The sequence below is a fragment of the Orbicella franksi genome, chromosome 5 (genome assembly GCF_964199315.1).
Source record: "Orbicella franksi chromosome 5, jaOrbFran1.1, whole genome shotgun sequence".
NCBI classification, from domain to species: Eukaryota; Metazoa; Cnidaria; class Anthozoa; order Scleractinia; family Merulinidae; genus Orbicella; species Orbicella franksi.
In genome coordinates this window covers 2,187,401-2,200,422 of record NC_138149.1, presented here as the reverse complement: position 1 = coordinate 2,200,422, position 13,022 = coordinate 2,187,401, and the positions used below count along the sequence as shown (strand labels likewise).

The 13,022-nt window shown below is 40.9% G+C and overlaps 1 protein-coding gene and 1 pseudogene across 1 annotated transcript in view; one reads left to right on the top strand and one right to left on the bottom strand.

The window, feature by feature from the left end:
- Window positions 1-528: 528 nt before the first annotated feature.
- Window positions 529-13,022, top strand: part of LOC145488509 (polycystin-1-like protein 2) — a 44,078-nt gene continuing 31,584 nt past the window's right edge. Inside the window, exons 1-4 of the mRNA XM_081467392.1 lie at window positions 529-893; window positions 1,743-2,157; window positions 4,380-4,986; window positions 5,111-5,296. Of these exons, the coding sequence (XP_081323518.1) occupies window positions 818-893; window positions 1,743-2,157; window positions 4,380-4,986; window positions 5,111-5,296 (1,284 nt within the window). The 5' untranslated portion in view covers window positions 529-817. The remainder of the gene's footprint in view (window positions 894-1,742; window positions 2,158-4,379; window positions 4,987-5,110; window positions 5,297-13,022) is intronic.
- Window positions 6,071-10,263, bottom strand: LOC145488520 (uncharacterized; annotated as a pseudogene).

The window sequence follows — 13,022 nt, the reverse complement described above, 5'->3', positions numbered from 1 at the left end:
AATTTCCAGGTTGGCTTAATGGTGCACACCCGACAGTCGCTGAAGGAGTGGTGACACGTAAAGTCTGTTTTAATATTTTCCCAAACTGCTGTTGGGGTAGCAACATCATTAAAGTGAAGAACTGCGGCTCTTACTACGTGTATGAGTTACAGAGAACACGTTCGTACAATCGCTATGATTCAGCTCGCTATTGTGGTAACGCCGGCGCTGGTAAGTTGCATTGATCATTTGTGTTAATAGCCAACCTGAATGACTGAAAATATACCATGAGCCTGAAACGTAATCTTCTACACACGCACCTTGCGCCTGGTAAAAGGTGTAACTTGCCGAGCACACCCTACAAGTGCACTGTTCAAATATTCGACTTCTCACTGGCAGTTTACCCACCTTCCCCCCCCCCCCCGCCCCCTTAGCCTTGGGTAATAAACAACAACAACAACAATTTATTTCAGTATTCCCATATATGGGTACACGGTATTACCTAAAATATAATACAACTAAAACAATGTAACTAGCAGTGAAGGGGAATACAAGATAGACATAAGCGTTATTAGTAACTAAAACATTCACTCTGCATGTTATTTTGTGATGGGAATAATGACTATCATAATAAGGCGATCTAAGAAGTCAACATCCCAATTGTAATTAAAACATTATATATTTTTTGAAATGTTCTGATCATAATTTTGCAGGCTCGTCAAGTCATCCTTTAATATCAGCGCCCTCAGCCATTTCATCATCCTTTTCAGTCTCTCAGACAACACTACTCAGTGTGCTGCCAGCAACATTGACACAGAGGATCTCAGCAACAAGTGCAATGAATACACCGAGTATAAATACATCACGAGCTACTGCATCACGCTCGTCATTACTTGAAAGCAGTGTAAGTCAAGGTAAGGATTGAGCTTTGTTGTAAAATTACACTAAGATTATGAACGTTCCATTTCTCCTACCGCCACACAGAACCTGACGGGAAGATATTTGGCCCTCGGCTATTCTAATATATTCACGTCCCTCAATGCAAGCGCCAGCCTGGCTATTCCACTCAGTCAATGAGTTCATATGTTTTTGTTCATCACAGTGTATGCAGAATTTAAACTACATAATATGACTACAATTCTGCGCATTTTTTCCGTGGTTTTATTGACATTTTTATCTATGATGTGCATTTTAGATATCTGACATAGTAAAGCAATCTCCCTCCAAATATGTGAGTATCACCGGTATCACAAAAGCGATGTATGCTCCAAAACATCGATGGATGACACTTTAAAACTTATTTTTTCACACTCAAATTTGATTTCTACAACTTTTAACTTGATCCATGATGTAAAACAACAATTTTATTAGAGAAAGCATTACTGATATCCGCTTGATATTTTGCTCCTAAAAAAGCACCATAAGAGATAGAAGTCCCAAGTAAAATTTCCCAGCGTACTTGCAGAATTATTTTCTGCGTGATACTTATCAACACAGCCTAAATTGAAAGTAGATATTGTTGTCTTCTTGCTTGTCTGTATTTTGTTTTTAATTCTCTTTTCTCAGATATGTTTCAATTATGTAAGTCGAAAAATTTGCTTTTTCAATTTTGCTTTTTTCTGTTTTCAAGAACTTTGCAGGCTGCAATAGCTAGATCTTGACTCTGGTGCCTTGTTTACAGTACAGGTGTATGTGTCTTTATGTTTGATACAATACATACGATATGTGTAAACTAATGAAAGCTGTTATTTGATGGTGTTTAGATGGAAAGCCCATCCAAAGAAAACCAAACCTCATAGCTATCATCTATGGTGGTGCCGAAGTAATCCGAGGACAAAACGAAAACATCACGATGAATGCATCACTTTCCTATGACCCGGTTGTTGGACTTGGTAACTACTCCAGGATGAACTTCACCTGGCATTATGGTGAGATCAAAGGCAACTATTCTGGCCTACAGACAGTGTTGAGAGACTCCTTCACAGGAATAAGCCAGTCAAATGTTCATTATATTGGGAATGATTCTGGACTTGAAGTTACCATCAATACTGCCTCTTCCATGTTCCAGGACCTGACGACCTTAGTGGTTAAACTGGTGGTGACAAAAGATCATCGCAACTCAAGTGATCATCAAGTTATACACTTGAAAAAAGGGGATCCCCCTCAAATATCTCAACGGTATGAAAGTTGTTTCATTGTTTATCAACCCTGTCATTTCCCCCCTGGTCTGCAGTCTGCATTTGACCCCCGGTCTGAGGTCTACAGTCTGCAGTTTACACTAAGAACTATATTGTTGATTCTCTTCTCTGCATTATTATATGGTACAGGTAGTGGCAGATGCCCAGTAGATAACACCATGACTTCAAACCAAACAAAATAACCTAAGTGGCTATTAAGTCCAATTGGAGCATAGATAGATAAATTAGCTATTCAGAAATAAACAGAATTGAATAATTAATAAAACATTAATTTATTAAAATGCCACTGTACACCTGAGAGCGATGCATTAATTAACAGCACGTGCTACAGAAGACACAAGAGACATACATGGGATGTTAACAGATTTTTCAGTTACTTTATTTATTTGTTATTATTATTTTTTTTTTTTTTCAATTTTTCACGGGTTACTGGTGATCCCAAACCAATGCTTGTCACTGGTTCTGGATGCAATTGGTACCTTGGATCACTTAAGTACTTTTAGTTATTATTTCTTCGTTTCCTTGAAACTTCTTTTGCCACTAACCGGCAAGATTCTTGATACTAATGTTAGAATAGCATGACATCCATGAGAAGAAAGAGCCACTTATTAGCACGTAGCCATGAAATAAACAAGTGCAGTTACTCAAAGATTGTGTTTAAAAATTGAGTAAATGTAGTCAGGAGATGACATAATCGATAATAGTGCCGTTTTTTGTAACTGACTTGTATATTTTAGCAAGACGTTTCGGCTAACTCTTAAGCCTTCATCAGTTGAAAAAACCGCTTGATGTTACGCGCGATTTAAAAACTTTTTAAAATTGAAACGTTGCGCGTGCTGTATGCGCGTGGCTCGAGAGAATTTTAAGTGCATGCTAAGCACTTGTAGACTTCAGGGATGACTATGTGATCATTCCCAGCGTTCGGGTCTTTTACAGACATCCGAGCTTCTAGAAAAAGCCTCTGATGGTAATGTGCCTCATGTCCGATGACTTCAACGTTTTCAGAATCCATGTGATGATGACATTCGTGAACATGGCACACAAGTTTGGAGTTATGATCGAACATCAAGACAGCCTTTTTGTGCTCGGAAACCTATATCTTCAGTGATCTTTCGGTCTGGCCATAGTATAGAAAATCACACTGACTACAATTGATTTTCTACACTACTCCAGATGATGGAACTGCCGTGCCGTGTGGAGTTCAAGTGGAGGTCTACAGAAAGCCAACACATACAGACCGCTACCTTGATTTTCTCTCTCACCACCCCTCTGCCACAAAAGATCAGTGGTTAACTCGTTACTCCTTCGTTCGAGAAACATTCCCTCGACGAGTAAAGGGAAACGCGAGGAAACGTGACGAGTAAAAGCGGTGCTTCGAGAGAACAACTACCCCTCTCGCTTTATCAACGAATGTGAAAGAGCACTGTCAACAAAACCAACTAAGCCTACCACATATGGTTTTGTAGTACTTCCTTACGTTAAGGGCGTCTCCGAAAGAATTGGTCACTTACTAAAGCAACAAAGTTTACAAGTTTCCTACAAGCCGCAGAGAACCATCAACAGTCTTTTTCCTCGACTTAAACAGCAGGATGAAACCGACAGCCCATCATCTGGAGTAGTGTACAGAATCAATTGCAGTCAGTGCGAGTTTGTATACTATGGCCAGACCGAAAGATCACTGAATATGCAGGTTTCCGAGCACAAAAAGGCTCTCTTGATGTTCGATCATAACTCCAAACTTGTGTGCCATGTTCACAAATGTCATCATCACATGGATTCTGAAAACGTTGAAGTTGTCGGACATGAGGCACATTACCATCAGCGGCTTTTTCTAGAAGCTTGGATGTCTGTAAAAGACCCGAACGCTGGGAATGATCCATAGCCGTCATCTCTGAAGTCTACAAGTGCTTAGCATGCACTTAAAATTCTCTCGAGTCACGTGCATACAGCATGCGCAACGTTTCAATTTTAAAAAGTTTTTAAATCGCGCGTAACATCAAGCGGTTTTTTCAACTGATGAAGGCTTAAGAGTTAACCGAAACGTCTAGCTAAAATATACAAGTCAGTGACAAAAAACGGCACTTTTATCGATTACTCAGATTGTTTGTTTGTTTCATATGATAGGTCTCTCCTCCTTCCTAGAATATAAGCTGTTCAAAGGCAGTATACATGAAATAATATTTATTTTCATTTGATTTTCAGATGTATAATAAATTGTGAACCTAAAATCAGTCCATCAGTTAAACTAAGTATCCAGTCACAGTGCTATGGACCGCAGTGCTCCGACATATCCTCATACCAATGGATACTTTATGAACAATACCCATCTGCCACAAATAATGACACTGTTTGGAGGAAAATACAAGATTTGCAACTTATCACAACTACATCCCTCGATTCTAGCAGTATTGTAATCAAAGAGGACTCCCTTGATGGCGGAAAGTACTACCGGCTGGTAGTGTTTGTTCAAACTATGGACGGTCAACAAGGAATGAGTGCTCGCGACATCTCCACTTCATCACCACCTACAGGGGGAACATGTTCCATCACTCCATCAAATGGCACCTCACTGAAGACTGTTTTTAACCTGAGCTGTAGTGACTGGCAAAGTCACAGCATCCCCCTGTCTTACTTGTTTCAATATCAACTACAGAATGGTCTACATGGGCTGTTGTACTACGGCTCTAGTAATGGTGTTAACTCATGGCTGCCATCTGGAAAGCTGTCTTGGAATTATACTGTGAAGTTCAATGTCACAGTGACTGATACAAATGGCGTGTCTGCTCCAACGGTTCATCTGTCTGTGCAGGTATAGTATATCTTTGATTATATTAACTCTTGCATCACATTGCATGCATATTAAATGGCAGGTTGTCACTTTTAACAACCAGTACCGGTATGTTGTCACATATTGCACACGAATGTTTCTGTAGGTTGAACCATTTACAGATCTAGGGCTCTTGAGACCAGATCAAATCAGCAAACGTATAACAGCAAATGACAGCGAGTTTAATAATGCAATCAAAGATGGGGATCTCAGCAAGGCAGAACAGATAGCAAATGCAGTCCTTCGAGCAGTTTTAGAAGATACTACAATGAATTCAACAAAAATATCCGAGGTAATGAACTAGCTTTCATTAAATTGCTATTTATTTAACTACATGCAGTTTTTTCTGCACCGTAGTTCAAAAGTTATCATTTCATCTAGACTATGAGTAGTCTCTGTCTAATTAGTCTTGCTTTGTCCGTCGAGTGTGACGCGAATGAGAACCGTGAGAAAAAATGGCTGCGTGAAATCCTGTTGGCAAGAAGCGCTTCTCGACCCACGGATTTTACACGACCAGTTTTTCCTTGCGGTCTATTCATGGTCTCGCTTGATGGACTAAGTGAAAGACGAACTACTGGTAGTCTACATATGATGAGCATAAATTTAATTATGAGTTGAGTTCTGTTTCTGTACATTTAAATCAGATTCACACAACTTCTACAGTTGTTACAAGTTGCAACTAGTACAGGTATTTCACAACTTGATTGGTTGACTGTTTTTTGATCCTCTCCTTACCTTGCTCTATATTGATGACCATGTGGTTATGAACATTTGATTTCCTTAAACAAAGTAATCTCTGTTCATCATGTTCAAACATGAGGAAATCAAAACTATATGATTTGTTCAAAACATAGCCTGTGTGGAGACGTCTACTTTCACAAGGGAACAGTGAGGTCTGTGAAGCCGGGCACGTTTCCTGACAATTTTGCTGTTGTCTTTTCACTGTTGGCTTCCAAGCTACTTAGCTCTATTCTTGTTTCTGAGAAGGGTAATGGTAATGGTAAAGGTAACTTAATTTATACACGGTAAATCCTTCAGCAAAGATTATAAAATGATAAAAGATCAACTTGTTATCCCTAACTAAACTAACTGACCTAAACTACATACTTATAAGAGCTGCTTTCCAAGGATGCCGTGTTTAAACTCATTCAAAACTGTGGTGATGTATGTTAAGGTTAAAATCATGTAAAGATGTTTTTGCATGAAGGTCACTGGATAGGCTATTCCACAACCTGGCTCTGCTGCAAGAAAATCCTTCTATAAGTAGTTGCATAACAATCTTATTTATGTATTAATGGGCTAATATAAATATAGATGTGGCCCGCCTTGATTAGCCCAAGCTACCTGCGGGTTCACGCTGTTGCTATTGTCAAGAGCCAAAGCCACTGTTCTGAGACTCATCATTTCCATGGCTAACAGCTGGTTGGTACACATTCTTGAAAAATGACAAATTTCTTGTGACTGTGCGATTCTCGCCTTCGGCTGTGATCATACTGCCCTTGTTGCTCACAACAGTCATGGGGGTAGGATCACACACAGTTCCACCTTTTGATACTGAAAATGGTCTCTTGAGCAGCACAGCCTCGCCAGGGGAGTTGTTGCAAGGTTTCACATAGGCCTTGTTGTCATCATGAGCTTTCATCTTGAGCTTCTGTGAGGAGTCGCTTCGCGTACGATCTCAGCTACAGGGTCAATGTGATTGGCTTGTGGTAGCTTGTTGCGAACTGGCCGTTTCAGCAACAGTACAGCGGGGGCAACACCATTGGTTGCATGGGGCTTAGTGCGATAGTTGCGCAAAATGGCTTGCAGCTCCTTTCTCCAATTTCTCCCTTCTACTTTGGCTGCTTTGATGCATTTCTTCAACGTTTTCACAAATCTCTCAACTTCTCGATTAGCCCTTGGCCAGAGGGGAGTAATCTTTCGAAGTTTAAAACCCAGCACACACGCAAACTTTGTAAATTCTTGTCTATTAAACGGCGGGCCATTATCAGATTTGACTACATGGGGAGCTCCAAATGTGGAAAATAACTGATGCAACTTGGGAATAAACAAATAAATAAATAAATATACATTCATATAGCGCCATTTTCCATTAATTGTCCATGGCGCTTTACAATACTTTACCAGACGTAGATGACACTGGTTCAACGAACGGAAATCTCGAGTAGTCATCAACCACTAGGAGTAAGGTCTGACCATCCATATGCGCAAAGGCCACACTGACTTCATCAAAAGGGCTGTCAGGTAATACTGACATCTGAAGCGGTTCTCTTGTGTAAACTGGGGTAACCACTTGACACGGTAAGCAAGCCTTGATCTTCGTTTCTACCATCTTGTCCATGCATGGGAACCACACCTTCTCTCGCAGAAGAGTCTTTGTCTTTACTATGTCCAGATGGCGTTCATGAGCAATGTCAACAATTCGTTCTTGCAACGTAGCAGGTACCACAAGGCGATCAGATTTCAACAAAACAGTGTCTGTACATGTTAACTGCTCTTTCACTTGCTCATAACGTGACAGTTCAGATAATGATACATCAGGAGGGGCTTTGTGCCAGCAGCCAGATGACGGCAGACATGATAGCTTGAAGCATTGGATCCTTTGCTGTAACAGACTCTATCTCAGACAATGTCACTGCTTTCGGTACAGCACTCCTTGCGACAAATGAAATGTGTTCCTCAGATTCTACATCATAGCTGTGAGATTCAGGATCTCAAAATGGTGTCTCGACTCGTAGCCGGCTGGGTTGGAGGCACCGGGGCGGTACTCTACAGTGAAACGATACTGTTGTAGCTCCAAGAGCCAGCGCTCGATCCTGGCAGATTGTTTGGAGGACGGGTTGTTGAACAAAGACACCAAGGGCTTATGGTCAGTGATGACCTTTAACTCTTTGCCATACACAAACAGGTGAAAGCGCTTGACTGCCCAGTAAATTGAAAGAGCTTCACGATCAATTTGGGGATACCTTGCCTGAGTGGGAGTAAGCGGGCAACTTGCATAGTGCAGCGGTATCACTTCCTTACTCGACTCTTCCTCTTGGGTTAAGACGGCGCTGCTGTAAACTGATAGGGCTACCATCGACGAAGATGGAAGTAGGTTTCTTTGGGTCGAAGTATCCCAAAGTGGTCTTGGTCGATAACGCTGCTTTCAGGCGTCTAAAGGATAACTGTTCAAAGTCCTTCTTGCTCAAAATGTTCACCGTCGCCCTTGGATCTGCCATTATGCAGATTGGTGTGTCCATTACCTTGACCTGAAATATGGGTTTGGCTGTTTGGGGTTTCTGTGCGCCAGTATTTAAGGTGTATTCTTCGCTACTATCACTTTCAGCAGTTGCTGGGGTTAAAGTCGAGCTTCGTCATCAGAAGGACCTTTACTATCCACAAGTCTGGCACGGTGCTTGCCTTTCGAAGGTTTTCGTGGGCGCGTAGCTTTCGAATGATTGATGGGTTTACTGCGGTATACTTTAGAAAAGTGATTTAATTTGCCACAGTTCATACACTTCTTGCCTTGAACAGGACACGTTCCTTGGTGTGGTTAACTTCCACCACATAGACCACATTTAGTGTTGCGAGAGCCAAGCTTGGGTGGACCATTGGAACTCTCCTCTCGATCGCCACTTGTCTTGTTGTTGCTACGGCCAACTGCGTGCGATTGTTGTTTCTCTATCTCGCTGGTTTGCTCGTGTGCGGTCCCCATTGAGCGAGCAGCCTTAAGCAGGCCCTTCAGGTTGAGGTTTTGCTCGATGGCTTTGCGTCTCAGGCGAACTGATGAAGTGCCTTGAATTATTTGCCGCTTTATTTCCAACTCGGTATTGGCGAACTCACATTTGCGTGCGAGCAGTTGAAGACGCGTGTAAAACTCAGTGATGTTCTCACCAGAATTTTGCGATTCCTGACGAAAGATGTACACGTGATGATCAACACAATTCTGAGGTTTGAAGTAATCGGCGAATGCTTTAACAGCAGTTTTGTATTCATCACTCTCTTCGGTCGGTTCTGCTACGGTAAGAGTTTCGAACACATCGCAGCTCTCTTTACCAACATAATGCAGTAGCCTTGCTTTCTTTCGGGATGCTTGGGTAATGCTCATCGCAGTGAACATGTTGTTCAAACGCTTAACATACGGGTACGTGCTGTGTCTCTCAGTTGAAGCTCAAACTCTGGAAAGGTCGGTAGGTTGATCGCTGTAGCCGTAGTGTAGGTAGGGGTTCCTGAAGACTGCGAAGGTGCTGAGGTCGATGAAGGATCCGATTGACATCCGAAAACATCGAAAACACAGTCGATTGGTGATGTGTTTTCTTGGTTGGTGCAGCGCTTCAAACCCGAAGATTTTCGTCTGCAATTACAGCGATCCCATCCTCGTCGCCATTGTAAGGTTTTCCTTCAGTGTTAACTCAAGATGCACAAGATAAACGAAAGATTTTAATGCGTTCTCAATCACCAGTCACATAGATCGCCATGCTGGCTGATAAGATCATCCCATAGTCCTTAGCGATACGCAATATGCAAATGAGCATTACACAATCTTTTTGCAAATGTTCTGTATATGACATTCCCAGTTCATATTTTGATTGATGTGCACACCAAGAGATTTCGTAGATGACACCTGCTTCACTGGATGGTGATTTATACTGAAAGAAGGAATTTCAAGAAATTTTGATATCTTCTGTCTCGACGCAACTAACATTAACTCAGTTTTTAAATGGGTATGGTGTGCTGTGTTATTAAGTGGAGTTCAAATGAAGTGTTATTAAGAGGAGTTTAAATGAAGTAAAGGTATCCGTGTCGAATCCGTTTGACTACGGTGTGATAACAAATATTTATAGCTCATAGCTAGGTCTACATGGTTTCCAATTTAGTACCTCTGTTGTGTAGTTTGGCATAATTACATTTTGCTTGGCGGTTTCCCTCCGGTGATCGATAACTCTCTAGAGCAGAATGCTACAAATAAGGGACTGGACACCGTACATGATTTCCCTATAGGGGCCTGGCACTAGTTTATAAGACCAGTGAGTTGTTCTTGTGTTATCTCTTCGTCCTTCTTTAGCAAGAATGATCGCTTTGATTACCAAGTATTTTAGTAAAATGGATGGATTCCTATTAGCCACCATTGTCAACAGTATTCTGTCTTTCTGCTACCAAGTGTCGTGAAAAAAACAGCACTCAACCGGACGTGTCAAGTCATTAAGAAACATACCAAACACTACACCACATATTAAACACCACATAAATAATGTCGAGTATCTTGTGTTGAAACACAGATAGCCAATCTATGGCAAGCCGTTTGTAGCAAAATTAAATCCTTGCAATATATGTTTAATCCTTTAAATAACGGTTTTATTTAAAGAGAAAAAGGCATTCAATCCAATGGTAAATAAAATTTTTGGTTCAATTCAATCTTTTAATTTTTATGATTCAATCCAATACCTGGAATATTGATTCAATCCAATACCTAAAATATTGATTCAATCAGGAGCCATAATCGGGGACGGAGACCGTAAGTCTCGGGATACGCGCGCACCTATGATATGGGACAATTTTTCTATTTTTAGAACAAATTGCGCCATCCTGACGTCATATATCCGCGCGGATTCACGCACATGTCGGGGGCTCTCGCGTGGATGTTGTCACGTTGCGTGATCAAATGGTGAGAGTTGAGAGATTCTCTTGCGTATTTTTCACAGCGATGACAGGGAATAAGGCAGGGAATACGAACCAGGGCGCTTATATGTAGTTTTATGCTCTGAGCTAACGGAAAAGGTGGGTTTTTCAGGGTCGAAAACAAGACTTCAATCTCTCGCTGGGAATGAATAATAAGATCTGCTCACGCTAGTTGTAAGCTTACGCGTATGTTTTTGCGTTTGTTCTGACTTGAGACTATAGCAAGAAAACTCTCTACTCTGGTATCGAGTTAATTTGTGAGTTTCTCAAACAATGGCTCATCATAACCAAAACCTGTTTTGACGATTTCTTATTGTTTCTGCCTGTTTGGTGAGTTTGCAAAAGTTTTTGAAAGGAAAGTCTGACGCGTACAATTAGCTCATTTGCATAGTGCAGCTCGTGCACTTTCAAGTCCGAGTCGGTGTTTTTAATTGTCAACAAATCTTGACAAAGATTTCTTTCGTTATCTTTTGTGCTGAGACGCTGTAACAAATTTCACGAACGTAAAAAAAGGCTACTAACAGCATGTGTGTTTCTTCAACATAAGCATAGTGAAGTTTTACACTGCGAAAATGAAATTAGACAAGGAGTTTTGATAGCTCGATCAACAAAATCGAAATCGTTATTCCAAGTTGATTAAAGAAGGCGTCATAGTAACTTTGCTGATTATTTCTGCTTTATTCACATATTTTCAGCTTAGCTCTTAATATGTTATCAATCTTAAACATATTTAAAAACTATAGAGTTATTGTTTGAGTTCGATGTACGCTTTCACACGAAAGTGCGGCGGAAGTACAATTTGTCATGTTTACTGACTTTACAAAACACGCATCGGCGGGCGCTCTCTTTCATCGACAACAGAGAATTTACTGGATTTTTACACGAATAAAACTGAGCAGTATCTACGGACGTAAAGTCATTGGGCCTTGATGAAACATCAAGCGTTGCTTACAATTCAAGCGAAACTCAAACTAGCAATTATTTTGCTCTACTTTTCGGTCGCGATAGACTGACAAATTCCTCGCAAGCGTGTGGCAAGAGGAGCTAGGAAACTCTGAAGTCCTGAAGCTCTGCTATATCTAAATATATCCAGCTAGTTTTTTGCTGTGTAATGGAAAAGCTGTTAATCTTCAACATATGTGAAATTTAAAGTGGAGTAATGTACTGCTCATGTAAAAGAAGCATTCGTCGGAACACAACTTGGTCAGCGATATATGTAAGCTTACAGCGGAACATACCTAAACTCGACACTGTCTTACTTCACTCAAACTGGAGCAGCTTACGACGAAAATACTTAAGCAAAATTCCAACAGACGTAAACGCGTTGAGTTGTGGGCCAAAAACATGAAAAATTTCGGGAATTTCGGACGCCATTTCCCCTGCGCGACATCCGCAAAAATCCTCGCAGCATGTACGCGCGTGTGCCGCAGGCGATGGCGCAATTTGTTCTAAAAATAGAATTATTGTCCCATATCATGGGGACAACCCCAATACTAGAAATGGCGCGCGCTTACGGTCTCCGTCCCCGATTATGGCTCCTGATTCAATCCAATACCTAAAATATTGATTCGATCCAATACCTGGAATATTGATTCAATCCAATACCTCAAATATCGATGCAATCTTCCTGGGCCGAGCGCGGCCAACAGGAACGAGAGTAACTGAGCACTAGAGAGCACTGAAAACATGGCGGGCGAAGGAGAACTAGATTTAGAAGTTGAGTTTCCTAAGTTTCTTGCAGACATCTTGGATAAAACGGAAATAATTTTTGAGAATTTTGACTCAGAAGTTGGAATCATGGAAGACCATTTCGTAAAATTCCTGTTGAGGTGCTCGAGGAACTTTGAGGACTAGGATTCATCTGGACAACGATAACAAAGATGATGGGAGTTTGGAGATGGACAATGAATGAGTTGCCAGTAATCGGATACCCGTGTTTGCGAAAAGAACTCTGGGATCGTTAGGGGGCAAACATTGCAAGTCGCTAGAAGGAAATTTATGGCGAAAAGCTGTTTCGACGCCCAAAAACATTGTTTTGGGGAGAGATCAACGCTTTTTCGCCTTTGTTTTATCGCAAATGGATTTTAGCAATGTTGATACATGGAAAATGTAAGTTTTTGTTTGAATAACCGTGAAATAAGTGATAAAATTTACCGATAAACTCCCTTTTGCTTGCGTGAGGTTTATTGTGAAATACGTTGAAGAGAATATTGAAATTTCAATACACGCCTTGATTTGCATGTTCATTCGCGTGTAAAAAAAAAAAAAAAAAAAAAAAAATTGAATTAATTATCGTCGGTAATTGCGAAATCGCCTCGACCACGCGTGGCGGGAAAAACAAGTCATGTGACTTATGT